This window comes from Salvelinus sp. IW2-2015, linkage group LG6.1, assembly GCF_002910315.2.
Source record: "Salvelinus sp. IW2-2015 linkage group LG6.1, ASM291031v2, whole genome shotgun sequence".
In the NCBI taxonomy this organism is placed as follows: Eukaryota; Metazoa; Chordata; class Actinopteri; order Salmoniformes; family Salmonidae; genus Salvelinus; species Salvelinus sp. IW2-2015.
Window position 1 is genome coordinate 17,371,364 of NC_036845.1, and position 16,854 is coordinate 17,388,217.

At 45.9% G+C, this 16,854-nt stretch overlaps 3 protein-coding genes across 4 annotated transcripts in view; 2 read left to right on the forward strand and 1 right to left on the reverse strand.

Annotated features, from left to right (window-relative positions):
* The window catches only part of LOC111965250 (CD209 antigen-like protein E), a 7,653-nt gene extending 3,656 nt beyond the window's left edge, over positions 1-3,997 (reverse strand). Inside the window, exons 1-2 of the mRNA XM_023989323.2 lie at positions 3,899-3,997; positions 2,105-2,238 (exon numbers count right to left, since the gene is read on the reverse strand). Of these exons, the coding sequence (XP_023845091.2) occupies positions 2,105-2,238; positions 3,899-3,997 (233 nt within the window). The remainder of the gene's footprint in view (positions 1-2,104; positions 2,239-3,898) is intronic.
* Positions 3,998-7,690: 3,693 nt separating this feature from the next.
* On the forward strand, positions 7,691-12,280 carry LOC111965249 (CD209 antigen-like protein C). 2 transcript variants are annotated; one of them, XM_023989320.2, is made up of 6 exons: positions 7,691-8,130; positions 8,733-8,843; positions 10,025-10,156; positions 10,782-10,933; positions 11,009-11,130; positions 11,454-12,280. In XM_023989320.2, exons 1-6 carry the CDS (start codon positions 8,046-8,048, stop codon positions 11,614-11,616), a joined length of 765 nt encoding a protein of 254 aa, XP_023845088.1. In that variant the 5' UTR covers positions 7,691-8,045; the 3' UTR covers positions 11,617-12,280. The 2 variants fall into 2 exon arrangements, with proteins under 2 accessions (XP_023845088.1, XP_023845090.1); XM_023989322.2 differs by lacking the exon at positions 7,691-8,130 and adding an exon at positions 8,291-8,523.
* An 858-nt stretch (positions 12,281-13,138) lies between these two features.
* LOC111964687 (COP9 signalosome complex subunit 7a) overlaps positions 13,139-16,854 on the forward strand; it is a 14,506-nt gene continuing 10,790 nt past the window's right edge. Inside the window, exon 1 of the mRNA XM_070443835.1 lies at positions 13,139-13,178. Within this exon, the coding sequence (XP_070299936.1) occupies positions 13,139-13,178 (40 nt within the window). The remainder of the gene's footprint in view (positions 13,179-16,854) is intronic.

Genomic DNA, 16,854 nt, shown 5'->3' on the forward strand with positions numbered 1-16,854 from the left:
CAGCACTGTTGTATTCCTTATGTGTGTTGTGTGTTGTGTGTGTGTGTTGTGTGTGTGTGTGTGGTGTGTGTGTGTGTGTGTGTGTGTGGTGGTGTGATGTGTGTGTGTGTGTGTGTGTGTGTGTGTGTGTGGTGTGTGTGTGTGTGTGTGTGTGAGACTGTGTGTGTGTGTGTGTGTGTGTGTTGTGTGTGTGTGTGGTGTGTTGTGTGTGTGTGTGTGTGGTGTGTGTGTGTGTGTGTGTGTGTTGTGTGTGTGTGGTGTGTGGTGTGTGTTTGCTATATACCGTGGATTTGACGCAGCTTCTCATTTGTGAAAACAAAACAAGATAAACCCATGCTGTTACAGAGCGTTCGGCTTAAAGTGCAATGTCGATGCTTTTGTTGTAAACCTCTCTGTCAAACCTCATGAAAAATGCACGGTCATGTTTAGTGACAGAGAGAGAACTTTGATCGCTCAGACCATTGGCAAATAATGTTCAAACTCTGTGACAAATCCTGTAGCGTTTTGTTGTTCACTGAGACCAAGCTGGGCTCAATCCATGACAGATTTTCTGTTATTGCACCAGATCTATTGCTTTACTTTTCCCATTCAAATCTGTCTCAGGTCCAGCAAAACGTTATTTCCACAATTTGTACTTTCCAACAAATTGCCTACACTCACAAACACACGCCGCATCGGTATAACAACCAACTCTGAGTGGAAAGAGAGACACATCGATTTATGAATGGTTAACTGATCGTGTACCAGTGATATTACACAGGGAACATGGAGAACTACCATTCTAAGCAAGTAAAATACACTTTCGGTCTACACCACTGTGTGTGTGTGTGTGTGTGTGTGTGTGTGTGTGTGTGGTGTGTGTGTGGTGTGTGGTGTGTGTGTTTGTGTGTGTGTGTGTGTGTGTGTGTGTGTGTGTGTGGCGTGCGTGCGTGCGTGCGTGCGTGCGAATGTGCGCGTGCGTATGTGTGTGTATGCTGCGTGTTCATATTTGTGTGTATCAAATTTGGCAAGTCACTTTGTTACAATATTTAGGTAATTGAAATGACTTATAAAATACATCCTGTAGTAGAACTGTTGCTGGAATATGAATTATCACCTCAATTCTAGTCAGGTTAAACTGTCATCTGACTGACATGTACAGTATACTGTATATATAACATATGTTGCGCTCTCTCTTTGATCAATCCAATCAGGTTCCCAGGGGGAAGAAGTGGGCAGGACTTTCTGACGTGTCAGACCATCCTCCTTGTGCTGATTAGCCTCTTGGTATCCATCAGCACCAATCAGGCAGCTGTAGAACCCCTGTCAAATGCCACTCAACCTGTGGAGACCCCTGAGGAAGAGTTGGCCTCCCTGAGGTTGAATGAGTACTGTGCTGCGTCGCTACAGCCGCCTACGTGATGACATGACAGCCTGGCACAAAACTGCTCTGCCACGGTTAGCACTAGCCAGAAAACTCTATGTACGTGTTTGAAAATAACTCCATTGCCACCAGACGGCACAGAATCACTGATGGACAAATGACTGATCTCCTAAATAACTGCTCATTATGTGATTGTGGGTAGTGCTTCTTTGTTTAAACGTATCCCATCAAATATGCTGTATACTGTATGTTCCCAGATGGTTAGGACAGGGCCAGGAGGTCACATGTCAGGTTCATGTGAATTAGTGGCCCTAATACCATTCCCCCATCTATCAAGTTCTGTACGGCGGCCTTCCTCTCTTCACTAGAAGAGGGGGTGAAACAGGGATCGACCAACACGCAGCGTAGCCAGTGCTCAACATGTTTAATTAAACAAATTAAACAGTGAACACGATACAAAACAAAATAACACAAGTGGCAAACCGATACAGACCTATCTGGTGCAGAAACAAACACAGAGACAGGTAACAACCACCCACAATCCCCAACACAAAACAAGCCACCTATATATGATTCTCAATCAGGGACAACGATTCACAGCTGTCTCTGGTTGAGAACCATATTAGGCTGGACACAGAAACAGACGAACAAGACACACAACATAGAATTCCCACCCAGCTCACGCCCTGACCAACACTAAACAAGCAAAAACATAAGAACTCTGTCAGGACGTTACAGTACCCCCCCCCTGAGGTGCGGACTCCGAACGGCACACCTAAACTCAAGGAGGGTCTGGTGGCCTCTGTCCGCGTGGCGGCTCCGGCGGTGGACGAGGACACCACTCCACCACTGTCTTTGTCCCCCTCCTTAGCGTCCTTTGAGTGGCGACCCTCGCCCACGACCTTGGCCTAAGAATCCTCCCTAAGGCCCCCACATGATTTAGGAGGTACTCAGGACAGAGAGGTTAGCTCAGGAACAAGAGTAGCTCAGGACAGAGGGCAACTCCGGACTGAAGGCAGCTCCGGACTAATGGCAGCTCCGGGCTGAGGGCAACTCCGGGCTGAGGGCAACTCCGGGCTGAGGGCAGCTCCGGGCTGAGGGGCAGCTCCGGACGGAGGGCAGCTCATGACTGGAGGCAGCTCAGACCTGGAGGGCAGCTCATGACTGTAGGCCAGCTCATGACTGTAGGGCAGCTCATGACTGAGGCAGTCATGACTGCGAGGCAGCTCATGACTGGAGGGCAGCTCATGACTGGAGGCAGCTCATGAAACTGCGAGGGCAGCTCATGGACTGAGAGGGCAGCTCATGACTGGAGGCAGCTCCTGACTGGAGGGCAGCTCATGATGGAGGGCAGCTCATGACTGTAGGGAGCTCATGACTGTATGACGCTCATGACTGTAAGGCGGCTCTGGCAGCTCCTGACTGGCTGGCGGCTCTGGCAGCTCCTGACTGGCTGGCGGCTCTGCAGCTCCTGACTGGCTGGCCTCTGGCAGCTCCTGACTGGCTGGTGCTCGGCATTCTTGACTGGCTGCGGCTCTGGCAGCTCCTGACTGACGCGACGGTCTTAGCGGCTCCTGACTTGACGGGCGCTCTGAAGGCTCGTGGCAGACGGATGGCCTCAGATGCGCGTGGGCAGACGGATGGCTCAGATGGCCTGGGCAGACGGATGGCTCAGATGGCGTGGGCAGACGGATGCTCAGATGGTGCTGGGCAGACGGATGGCTCAGATGGCGCTGGGCAGACGGATGGCTCAGACGGCGCTGGGCAGACGGATGGTCAGACGGCGCTGGGCAGACGAGCAGTGGCAGGCAGCTCAGACGGCGCGGGCAGACGGCAGTGGCAGGCGGCGTTGGGCAGACGGCCGACTCTGACCTGCTCGAGGTGCACAGTAGGCTGCGTCGTGGGTGCCGGAACTGTGGTACCGGAACTGGAGACACGCACTTAAGGCTAGTGCGGGGACAGGGAACAGAGCACACTGGACTCTCGAGGCCGCACTATAGGCCTGGTGCGTGATACCGCACTGTGGTACCGGGCTGAGGGCACGCCACCTCAGGGCGAGTGCGGGAGAAGGAACAGGGCTCTGAAGACGCACTGGAGATCTTGAGAGCAGGGCTGGCACCATCCGCCCTGGCTGGATCTTCACCCTAGCCCGCAATGTGGGGAGCTGGGATGTTGCGCACCGGGCTAGGCATACGCACCGGGGCACCGTGCGCTCCACCGCATCACCGGTGCCTGCCCGGTACGACTTCCTCCTCTTCCACTGGAAGCACGGCTGGGAGAACTATGCGCCGAGCTGGCAGAGGACGTGCAGGGCTAGGAAGGCGCACAGGAGGCCTGGTGCTTGAGGCTGGCACAGTCTTAACCAGACGGCTAGCACGCACTCAGGATGAGTATGGAGAGCTGTCCCCCGTGACATCAACTCCCCGACACGTTCAGTCGGGCGGATGTCGTGCCTCATGCACCAAACCAGCAAGTCCCTCATAACTCTTTCCTCCAATTCCCCCATTAACTCTTCACTGTCTCTGCATGCCTCACCTCCAATTCCGCCCTGACCGGCTCCTTACGGTAAGCAGGGGGAGTTGGCTCAGGTCTGACTCCTGACTCTGCACACTCCCCGTGTGCCCCCCCAAACATTTTGGGGCTGCCTCTCGCCTCCAGCCGCTCTGCCGTGCTAGCGCCTCATAATAGCGCCCTCTCGCCTTCGCTGCCTCCAGCTCTCTTTGGGGCGGGGATATTCCCCTGGCTCTGCCAGGGTCCTTTGCCGTCTAGTCGTCCTCCCATGTCCATTTCTCCAAATAGTGTAGCCTCTCCGCTGCTGCTGTCGCTGTTGCCGTTGTTACGCTGCTTGGTGCCGAGATTGGTGGGGGGTTCTGTAACGGCGGCCTTCCCTCTCTCACTAGAAGAGGGGGTAAAACGGATCGACCAACACGCAGCGTAGCCAGTGCTCAACAGTTTAAGTAAAACAAATAAACAGTGAACACGATACAAAACAAAATAACACAAGTGGCAAAACCGATACAACCTATATCTGGTGCAGAAACACAAACACAGAGACAGGTAACACCCACCCACATGCCCAACACAAAACAAGACACCTATATATGATTCTCAATCAGGGACAACGATTCACAGCTGTCTCTGGTTGAGAACCATATTAGGCTGGACACAGAAACAGACGAACTAGACACACAACATTAGAATTCCCACCCAGCTCACGCCCTGACCAACACAAAACAAGCAAAACACATAAGAACTCTGGTCAGGACTTACAAGTTCTCTGAATATTTCCAATGTATTGCAGCAACAATTTCATAAATCTAAGGACATTCCACTTTGCACCAGGACATGAACCCACAGCTGGGTATAGTAATATAATCTATTCATACAGTACAAAGTAGAATTATATCCAAATCTCTTTCTTTCTCTCTCTCTCCCTCTCTCCTTTTCTCTCTCTCTTTCTGGCTTTCTTTCTTTCTCTCTCTCTCTCCCCTCTCTCTCATTCTGGTTATAGTGGTGAATTTCAAAGAGTGTCCTGAGGGATGGCTTCATGTACTGGTAAATGAAAAAATGTTACTACCTCAGTAAGGACAAGATGGACTGGCCGAGCAGCAGAGACAATTGTACATCAATGGGCGGCCACCTTAGCATCCTGCACAGCAAGAACGTGCATGTAAGAAACTGTTGTGTGTGTGTGTGTGTGCGCGTGCGTGTGCGTGTGCGGCGTGCGTGCGTGCGTGCGTGCGTGTGCGTGTGTGTGTGCATTTGTGTGTGTGTGCTCTTCTCATCGTAACCACGTGTTTGTTTATAGGAAAGCCCTGGAAAAAAGGCAAGTAGGATTGGTGTTTAATAACTACTTCTGGATCGGCCTATCAGACAGAGGGTCGGAGGGGACTGGAGATGGGTGGACAACACAACGCTCACCAAATAAGTATTGTGTCACGGAGAATTATTTCTATCTCCCAATGATAAATAACTGACAATCAATAGCTCTGACCAATCCCCGAGATCTGTAGACCATGGGTTTAATAATTAATTAGTCAAAGATCAGCTTACAAAAGGTTATACAGTTTATTCACGAGAACGTTCTTGAAGTCCATTATACAAAGACATCCATTTTATAGCTGCGCACATACTTCCACACAAACAGTAGGTATCCTACGCACATACATACACACAAACAGTAGGTATCCTACGCACATACATACACACAAACAGTAGGTGAGTTTTATCTTCTCCATAGTTCTCACCACTGTGTATCACTTACCCAGCCGACAGTTCCATTCCCCGAGATTAGGGAACCTTGAGAATACTCCCTATGCTATCATAAGTTTCTCAGAGGCCTAGCCGGTCGTTCAAACACAGTTTAATTGTTCTCTTTTTTTTCTTCTTCGGCAAACACATACAAGTTCAAACCCTAAGCTATGCCTTGCTCAGACAGTCGTGTTTTCCCACATACAGATACATTGTTTTACATCTAATTCTGACTAAACCTACACACATCTTCAGGATATAATTTTACGATTCTAAATCAATTTCATTACAATTATAAGGCTACAGAGTGGAATTATTTAATCATATCTTTCAAACATTAAATTATTTTACAGTATGTAGGGTCTGCAACCCATTCAACAATCTCAAAGGACACGTACAACATCGACTCAAAATATCTCAGTTGCTCAAACCTTTTTTCTCCACTATTTGTCCGCTCCTTTTTACTTTTTTTCTGTCATCTCTCTCCCTCTCTGTTGACTTCAATTCCATCCTGCCCGTCATATTTTCTCTCCCCCTACCTCCCTTTCCCCTATAGCTTCTGGAAACAGTGCAGCTTGGAGCCCTGATAAAACAACGTCTCCGGTGGGTTGACGGTGAGACTGTGCGGTCCTGGAGAGTAACACTCATGCCTGTCCGACGTGCCTGTGACTTCACCTACCGCCGCATCTGTCAAATGGATGCGTACCCATTACGTCCCTGAATCAGCGGGTGAAAGACACCGCTGACATGAAGTTAACTTAGAGTGGCGGATTCATTATAGAAGGCGAATTGTAGGGTTGCACTGTTGACAAGTGCATTTTAAATGCAATTCCCCCAGTTTTAGAAATCAAATTCAGTGTAAACGCAGTGGTAATAAAGTGTTAAATTCCCTTTAAAGTCAAATGCAATGTGCATTTCTACAACGTGCATTTGATTGAATCCCAGTCACGGTATGTATAATCAGTCAAAACAAATGAAGTGACAGTTGGTATCTACTTGTGTTGGGGTCTACCCACCCACTGAACGGTATTTCAATAAAGTGCCAATCAGTCACCCCTCAGTCACTGCTTGTTTTTTTACTTCTTTGTTTAATTCAATCATTTAACACAATCGAACATTTTTATCTACAGTCCTATAACACAACAACAATAACACCCTGTATTTTCTCTGTTACTTCAATTCAAACAATTCAGCAGAACTTGGAACGATCCTGAATCACGCAGCAGTCTGCTCACACCACCTGAAACCGAAGAAACATAATATTAAGATGCTTATCCCATTCTCTTAATAAAATATTCGGTTAAATAAATGCGCTAAAACAGAGTGCTATGCAATATCCACTGAGTATACCAAAAAGTGTGGAACGCCTTCTAGTATTGAGTTGCACCCCGTCAGAAACGCCTCAGCTTGTCGTGACATGGACTCTACAGGTGTCGAAAAGCGCTCCACAGGGATGCTGGCCCATGTTGACTCCAATGATTCACAACGTTTGGCTGGATGTCCTTTGGGTGTGACCATTCTTATATCAGTGGCGGTCGGTGCCTTTTTAAGATGAGGAGGATGATTCTTTTTTATGAACATGGCCTAACTTCTATTACAGCATAATTGGAGACTGTCATTCACTATTCCATTCACCCAGTTCAATGTAACATTGATAGGCTTAGGCTACTACATGATCCTCAAATTTCCCTGTACCCATCATGAGGTGCTACAAACAGCTCGAGATCATTTTTGTTAATCCAAGGTGCCCAACCTCTTCCCGTAAGATGTCTAGTTGTTTAACTTGGCATGCTATCGTCCCCCCAGGCTCCAGTTCACTAGCACGTTACAGAGTCATTTTGGCCAGATTCTAACACACCAAATCACATCGAGAAACAGAGTCAAAAACGTTACTTCACAGCATGATTATGTTATTTCCTAAATCCAGTACTTTCCGTACAAACACACACAGTATGATGGACCCTCCTTCCAGTTCCCGCCAGACTCTTGTCTCAGTTCCAATTTCTTGAGAGTTTTTGTTCAAACACACACACACACACACTGACACTCACACGCTCTCCTGCCTCATCCCCCTATCACACAGTTCTTCTGGCCAGATTCAACATTTATCCAAACAAAGAGAGAGAGAGCAAAAGGAGAGCGAGAGAGACAGAGACAGAGAGAGACCAAGAGTAAGCAGGTTTGATGCAATACTAAAAGAACTGCCAGTGAATTTCTGGAGGAAGAACAATAAATACTGATAAAACAATTTGATGGAACAGAATTGCGAAATCAACTCCCATCTCAGCTGTTTGGAATTACAAACTTTATTTCCCAGCAGTGACTTTATTTCCCGTTAGTTACAAAGTCGGGAGATTCTGCAATAGTTGGTATAAGTAAGTTAAACAGTGATTGTGGTGAGAAGAGCTGGTGAAGAACTGAAACTTCAATCATGGAGGTAGAGAACTATACCAGTCTACACGAGTTTACTGAGGATATATCCTCCAGAGGAAACAAGCCTATCCTAAACAACCACAGTAAGTGTGTGTGTGTGTGTGTGTGCGTGTGCGTGTGCGTGTGCGGGGGCGTGTGCGTGTGCGCGTGTGTGTGTGTGTGTGTGCATGCATGCGTACTAACGTACGTGCATAAGTGTGAGATTGACCATAACTCTAAGGACATGGTGTCTCTTTAGGGAATAGTCAGTGTGAGTTTTACAGACAGTCTTTCAGTTTATTGGCTATCATCTGTTCCTTTGGAATCCTTTAGAACRAATYATTTTAAATMTTTTTGAAGTGATTGTCACCTTTTTACAATGTTATGGTTCCATGTTAGCCCACTGTAAAATTGTAGGCAGTTGCAGATAGATTAGAGTGGTATTGTTCATAGTCAAAGGACTTGTCTGGGCAGGAAAAACTTCTGAAGCATGAAAGGTGAATGACAGGTGGGAAAAAAATGCCCTGTCACACTCGCACTTGTCTTTTCTTACTGGTACTGATTTGACAGATTAATGCTATTTTGAAGAAGGTTTGACTTGCAATGACTGTTATATGTGGTTATTTTTTGTACCTATAGTTAAATGCTAAATGACTCCAATGTAAATGTGTCACTCTTTGCATTGAGCTGTAATCTGTCCGATCAGGTGCCCAGGGGCTGAAGAGGGGRTCAGAGTGTCTCAGAGGTCAGACCGCCCTCTTTGTGGTGATTGGTCTATTGGCCTCCATCTGTGCCAACATCGCTCTGAGCGTGCTCTGTGAGTTAACATCTCTCTCTCTCTGTATGTATGTATGTCTCTTTTTCTCTCTCTCCAACCCAGCACCACCCCTCTCCCCCACTCTTCCTCGTCATGCCTTTTTTGGCATGCAGAATGGTAACGATAGTTGTGGCAGTTGTGCAATCCAAAAGGAACAAAAGTCCAGAACTGTGAAATTTGCTCCCTCCCAGGACTCTCAGTCTCTGGCAGCCCAGGMTGTTCAGTAGTTATAACAATCAATCAATCAATCAAATGTATTTATAAAGCCCTTCTTACATGATGTCACAAAGTGCTGTACAGAAACCCAGCCTAAAACCCCAAACAGCAAGCAATGCAGGTGTAGAAGCACGGTGGCTAGGAGAAACTCYCTAGAAAGGCCAGAACCTAGGAAGAAACCGAGAGAGGAACCAGGCTATGAGGGGTGGCCAGTCCTCTTCTGGCTGTGCCAGGTGGAGATTATAACAGAACATGGCCAAGATGTTCAAATGTTCATAGATGACCAGCAGGGTCAAATAATAATAATCACAGTGGTKGTCGAGGGTGCAACARGTCAGCACCTCAGGAGTAAATGTCAGTTGGCTTTTCATAGCCGATSATTCAGAGTATCTCTRCCGCTCCTCCTGTCTCTAGAGAGTTGAAAACAGCAGGTCTGGGACAGGTAGCACGTCCGGTGAACAGGTCAGGGTTCCATAGCCGCAGGCAGAACAGTTGAAACTGGAGCAGCAGCACGGCCAGGTGGACTGGGGACAGCAAGGAGTCATCAGGCCAGGTAGTCCTGAGGCATGGTCCTAGGGCTCAGGTCCTTTGAGTGACTGAAAGAAAGAAAGAGAGAAAGAGAGAAAGAAAGGAAGAAAGAAAGAAAGAAAGAGAGAAAAAGAGAGAAAAGAGATAGAGAATTAGAGAGATCATACTTAAATTCACACAGGACACCGGATAAGACAGGAGAAATACTCCATATATAACAGACTGACCCTAGCCCCCCAACACCTAAACTACTGCAGCATAAATACTGGAGGCTGAGACAGGAGGGGTCAGGACTGAAAGCATTCACTATTTTTAAAGAAACACCAATTTGTCCCAATCTGACCTCTCAATTTGGTCTCTATTCCGCTTTTTCATTCTCTTTCTCAATCTCTCTCTCTCTCTCTCTCTCTCTCTCTCTCTCTCTCTCTCTCTCTCAGTGTTTAGCAGGCCGTTACCTAGTGTTCCCCTGGAGGCAGCGGCTCTGACCCTGAAGCTGAACTCAGTTCGAGCACGTTATGTCTATCTCTGTGATGACTACTCCAAACTGGCCCAGAGCTGCTCAAAGACAGGTAAAGGGGGGCTAAGTGTTAYTCAGAGTGGATAGATACTTTAGACAACTGTCATTCACTATTACATTATTTCATGTAAGAAATGGTACACTGTAAAGGGGTTGCCATGAAGTTAACAGTTACTAACAGGCATTTGTCAACTCTAGATTTTAAATTGATGCGGCACTACTACTAGTACAGTTAAGTTAGTACAGCACTCTCACTAAAGGGTGCAACAGAAATAGAGCCAGAAACAACAATACTATGCACCTACTAGTGGTCAAAAGGTTTTTGGTGCTCCAAGAATACAGTACAATACTGTATTMTGTGGGACAGAAATGCAGTACCATTCAAAATAGAGCAATTCTTTCCCCGCCCACAAAATGTTCCCACAATGCATCACAATTTACAGTATGCTGCAGTAAAACGTTTCACAGTATCATACTGTTGATAATACCCCAAAATGACCGTATAATTTACCGTTTTACTTTAAAGTGTACACCGTACAGTATTCATAAGACATTAATTACCCATGCATATTCACTCATCTGTCTCTCTTTGTCCTTTTCATCTTCCCCTMTTCATCTCTTTTACCTCTCTATTCCTGTTCTCCTCCTCTTGTCTTTCTCCTCTCCTCTTCTCACAGTAAGGAAGTGTAGGGAGTGTCCTGAGGGCTGGATTCATGTAGATGAGAAATGTTACTCCTTCAGTAATGACAAGATGGACTGGCCGAGCAGCAGAGACAGTTGTACATCCCTGGGCAGCCACCTTACCATCCTGCACAGCAAAGAACAGCATGTAAGATAGTGTWTGTGTGTGTGTRTTTGTGTATGTGTATTCCCCTCGTTGTAACCATAACTGTTTGCTTGTAAGGACGCTCTGGAAAAAGAGGCCCGGAGGATTGGCGGGTTTGACTACCACTTCTGGATTGGCCTATCAGATATAGAGAAGGAAGGGGATTGGAGATGGGTGGACAACACAACACTGACAAATAAGTATGTGAATCCCATTTTAAATAATCCAATATCACATGTGTTATAATGAGAGGGAGGCAAATAGTTACTTTTCTACACTGTCTTGTTCCATTTCTCAATTTGTAATTTCCTTCTTCCTCTTCTTTCATTCTATTCTCTTGTTTCCTCTTTTTCGACCCCTTTCCGTAACTGCCTCCCTCCTTTGTTTTTGGCCTTTCTACTTCTCTCCCTCTCCCTCTCCCCTACCCTCTCTCTCTTTCTCTGCCTCCACCCTTCTGTCTCTCTGTCTCTCTCTTTCTCTATCTCTCTCTCTCCTTCCCTCTCTCTCTCTGTCTCTCTTTCAGGTATTGGAATGAGTATAGCTCTGAGCCTGACAATCATCACTCAGGAGGATCACATGGGGAGGACTGTGCCACCCTGGAYAGCCATTCGCAGACCTGGTTTGACGTACCGTGTGACCACATCTACAAACGCATTTGTCAGATGGATGCCATCCGGCTAGACTGAATCACAGGACTTAAACTAAGCCATGAATTTCCCAATTATCTAGATCTACCGTCCATGCATTCATGAATGATGGCAATGTTTTCTTAAATAGCTTATCCTTTTTATATCTTTCAAGCGATTTGAGATGTTTTAGTGCAATGAAAAGAGCTATAAAAGTGAAATGATTATTCTTACTGGAAACGTCAGAACTGGAAACTAAACTAGGTTATGGGTCAGATTTACTCAACTACACTGCCAAGTGTGCATATTACTTTGTATTTTTCAGAAACCATAAAACAAAACGGGACAGGAAAGGTTAAGAGAAGGGCTAAGATATAGAATGACAAGAGGAGATAAAGATAGTTTTGTGGTATAGCTAGTTTCATGAAATGTTCATTCCCTACTCAAAATAATAGATGCAAACATTTAGCAAATCTGGCACCTTCTGCAAGGAGAATTTCAATGAATGGACTCAATTTAGTAAATCAGTTACTGCAATCAAGGAGGTAGATGCTCTAATCAACTCTGCTGCTTGCCAAACTGATTGCTGTGATACTTTTGAGCAATCTGAGTGCTTTTTTTTAACGTGTGTGACCTGTACATAAATCTCCAAAATATTCTGTGTTGCTGCACTAACCATGAAAATTAATTCCTGAGAGTCAATAAAACTGTATTTTCAAATGAATTACTCTTCCTCTGATGTCTCTTTCTGTTTTGTGTCTGGGTTTTTTCCAGTGCATGTTTCATTTTACTGGAATATATATWTTTTTTATTGACTTTGGCGMACATCTGTTGGTTTCTCCTGTGTCTTTGCTCATCCATTGTTTTATTGCTCAATGATGTAGCCTGAAAAAGGAATGTGTTTTCATGTTTTTATTTTTTACACATTTAAACACATTTATTTGCTGAAAGTATGTTTTTAATTGGTATTTCTAATCCAGAAATCGTATTTTAATTTCTTTAAGACAACACTGTTTCTTACATAATATKTTGCCTTGGTGTTGTACAACAGAGGGTGGGAGGAGGGGAAACTACCAGGCAGCTGGAAGGAAGCAGTAGTGGTACCAATCCGGAAGCCAGGGAAGAACCCAACTAGGCCAACAAACTATCGGCCAACTACATACATCACATGTATGTAAGATTATGGAACGTATATTTACGGAGAGGCTAACTTACTTCCTGGAGATCAGGGGGCTATTATCGCCACATTAGAGTGGGTTCAGGAAGAGTAGGGGAAATATGGACCCAGTGCTCTGCTTAGTAGCAGAGGTCRGGAAGGCTCAGGTGAACAAGGAGACTGTTGTAGTTGCAGGGGTTGTTAATAGAAATTGATATTATTGGGGGAGGAGGAAGAACGTACAACTGGATAAAGGAATTCCTGTTTGGTGAGGGTGAGGAAATCTCTATCAGGYAGCTACCTGGTGGATAACGATACACCGCAGGGGAGAGTGAGTCCTCTGTTGTTCTCAATCAAAATCAATGATGTTAACTCTCAGGTACGGCCGGATAATGGTAGGTCGTTATTTAGAGATGATGGGGCCTTATGAAAGATGGGAAGAAATGTGCCATACACAGTCAGGAAGGTACAGGAAGCAATTGATGAGGTAGAGTGGTGGGCAGTAGGATCGGACCCTTTTTTCACAATTTTCGCCTAAAACGACATAGCCAAATCTAACTGCCTGTAGCAAGGATATGCATATTCTTGGTACCATTTGAAAGGAAACACTTTGCAGTTTGTGGAAATGTGAAAGGAATGTAGGAGAATACAACACATTAGATCTGGTAAAAGATAATACAAAGAAAAAAACAACCGTTWAATTTTTTTTTTGTACCATCATCTTTGAAATGCAAGAGAAAGGCCATAATGTATTATTCCAGCCCAAGTGCAATTGAGATTTTGGCCACTAGATGGCAGCAGTGTATGTGCAAAGTTTTAGAATGATCCAATGAACCATTGTATTTCTGTTCAAAATGATGTATCAAGACTGCACAAATGTGCCTAATTTGTATATGAATAACTTTTCATGTTCAAAACTGTGCACTCTCCTCAAACAATAGCATGGCATTATTTTACTGTAATAGCTACTGTAAATTGGACAGTGCAAATCAAATCAAAATGCAGATAGCCCGGTTAGCCAATGTGAGGGAGCACTGGATGGTCGGGCCAACACAATGCAAATAGTCCGGGTAACCATTTGGTTACCTGTTCAGGAGTCTTATGGCTTGGTGGTAAAAACTGTTGAGAAGCCTTTTTGTCCTGGACTTGGCACTCCTGTACTGCAGTTAGATTAACAAGAATTTAAGCTTTCTGCCAATATCAGATATGTATATGTCCTGGGAATTTTTCTTGTTACTTACAACCTCATGCTAATCGCATTAGCCTACGTTAGCCCAACCGTCCCGCAGGGGACCCACCGATCCTGAAGAAGTTTTAATTGTGGTGATTCAGGTTCTCTGTAGAGAAAACTCAGACTGTGTTTAATTTTGCTAGGAGGAAGGTGGGAGACAAGGTATGCTTGAGGTTATATGGGAGAAACTTGGAGAGGGTGAGGGCCTTCAGGTTCCTTGGGGTATACTTTGACACTAGACTGACCTGGGCAGAACACATTGAGAGAGTGGTGTGAAAGTGTAAGAATGTGCAAAATGTGATGCGCTGTCTGATGGGGAAGGAGTGGGGGGCTGGGCATTTCTCATTGAGGACCACGTACACAACTGTTCAAAAGTTTGGGGTCAATTAATTAAAAATGTCCTTGTTTTTGAAAGAAAAGCAATTTTTTTGTCCATTAACATCAAATTGATCAGAAATACAGTGTAGACATTGTTAATGTTGTAAATTACTATTGTAGCTGGAAAAGGCATATTTTTTATGGAATATCTACATACAGAGGCCCATTATCGTAAAGAGGCCCATTACAGAGGCCCATTATCAGCAACCATCACTCMTGTGTTCAAATGGCACGTTGTGTTAGCTAATCCAAGTTCATCATTTTAAAAGGCTAATTGATCATTAGAAAATCCTTTTGCAATTATGTTAGCACAGCTGAAAACTGTTGTGCTGATTAAAGAAGCAATAAAACTGGCCTTCAGACTAGTTGAATATCTGGGGCATCAGCATTTGTTGTTTCGATTACAGGCTCCAAATGGCCAGAAACAAGGAACTTTCTTCTGAAACTTGTCAGTTTATTCTTGTTATGAGAAATGAAGGCTATTCCATGTGAGAAATTGCCAAGAAAGTGAAGATCTTGTACTAGGCTGTACACTACTGCCTTCACAGAACAGCGCAAACTGGCTCTAACCAGAATAGAAAGAGGAGTGGGAGGCCCCGGTGCACACCTGAGCAAGAGGACAAGTACATTAGGGTGTCTAGTTTGAGAAACAGACGCCTCACAAGTCCTCAACTGGCAGCTTCATTAAATAGTACCCGCAAAACACCAGTCTCAACATCAACAGTGAAGAGGAGACTCCGGGATACTGGCCTTCTAGGCAGAGTTGCAAAGAAAAAGACATATCTCAGACTGGCCAATGAAAATAAAAGATTAAGATGGGCAAAAGAACACAAACACTGGAGAGAGGAACTCTGCCAGGAAGGCCAGCATCCCGGAGTCGCCTCTTCACTGTTGAAGTTAAGACTGGTGTTCCCGCCCTCCTCGACACCTACAGCCCCCGATGCCATAGGAAGGCCAAAAAGATCATCAAGGACATCAACCACCCGAGCTACTGCCTGTTCACCCCGCTATCATCCAGAAGGTAAGGTCAGTACAGGTGCATCAAAACTGGGACCGGGAGACTGAAAAACAGCTTCTATCTCAAGGCCATCAGACTGCTAAACAGCCATCACTAGCACATCAGAGGCGGCTGCCTATAGACATAGATTAGGAATCACTGGCCACTTTTAGAAATGGATCACTAGCCACTGGCGGTGTTTCACTTAGTGGTAGCATGAGACGGAGTCTACAACCCACACAAGTGGCTCAGGTAGTGCAGCTCATCCAGGACGGCACATCAATGCGAGCTGTGGCAAGGAGGTTTGCTGTGTCTGTCAGCGTAGTGTCCAGAGCATGGAGGCGCTACCAGGAGACAGGCCAGTACATCAGGAGACGTGGAGGAGGCCGTAGGAGGGCAACAACCCAGCAGCAGGACCGCTACATCCGCCTTTGTGCAGGAGGAGCACTGCCAGAGCCCTGCAAAATGACCTCCAGCAGGCCACAAATGTGCATGTGTCTGCTACATGGTCAGAAACAGACTCCATGAGGGTGGTATGAGGGCCCGACGTCCACAGGTGGGGGTTGTACTTACAGCCCAACACCGTGCAGGACGTTTGGCATTTGCCAGAGAACACCAAGATTGGCAAATTCGCCACTGGCGCCCTGTGCTCTCACAGATGAAAGCAGGTTCACACGCACATGTGACAGACGTGACAGAGTCTGGAGACGCCGTGGAGAACCTTCTGCTGCCTGCAACATCCTCCAGCATGACCGGTTTGGCGGTGGGTCAGTCATGGTGTGGGGTGGCATTTCTTTGGGGGGCCGCACAGCCTCCATGTGCTCGCCAGAGGTAGCCTGACTGCCATTAGGTACCGAGATGAGATCTCAGACCCCTTGTGAGACCATATGCTGGTGCGGTTGGCCCTGGGTTCCTCCTAATGCAAGACAATGCTAAGACTCATGTGGCTGGAGTGTGTCAGCAGTTCCTGCAAGAGGAAGGCATTGATGCTATGGACTGGCCCGCCGTTCCCCAGACCTGAATCCAATTGAGCAATCTGGGACATCATGTTGCTCCATCACACAACGCCACGTTGCCACACAGACTGGTTCAGGAGTTGGCGCGATGCTTTTATCTCGGTCTGGGAGGAGATCCCTCAGGAGACCATCCGCCACTCATCAGGAGCATTGCAGGCGTTTCGGGAGGTCATACAGGCACGTGGAGGCCACACACACTACTGAGCCTCATTTGACTTGTTTAAGGCATTACATCAAAGTTGGATCAGCCTGTAGTGTGGTTTCCTTTAATTTTGAGTGTGACTCCAAATCCAGACCTCCATTGGTTGATAAATTTGATTTCCATTGATAATTTTTGTGTGATTTTGTTGTCAGCACATTCAAACTATGTAAAGAAAAAGTATTTCATAAGATATTTCATTCATTCAGATCTAGATGTGTTTTTAGTGTTCCCTTAATTTCTTGAGCAGTGTAGTATAGAAATACAGCATATACATATGAGATGAGTAACGCAAGATACGGAGACATTATTCAGTGGCTG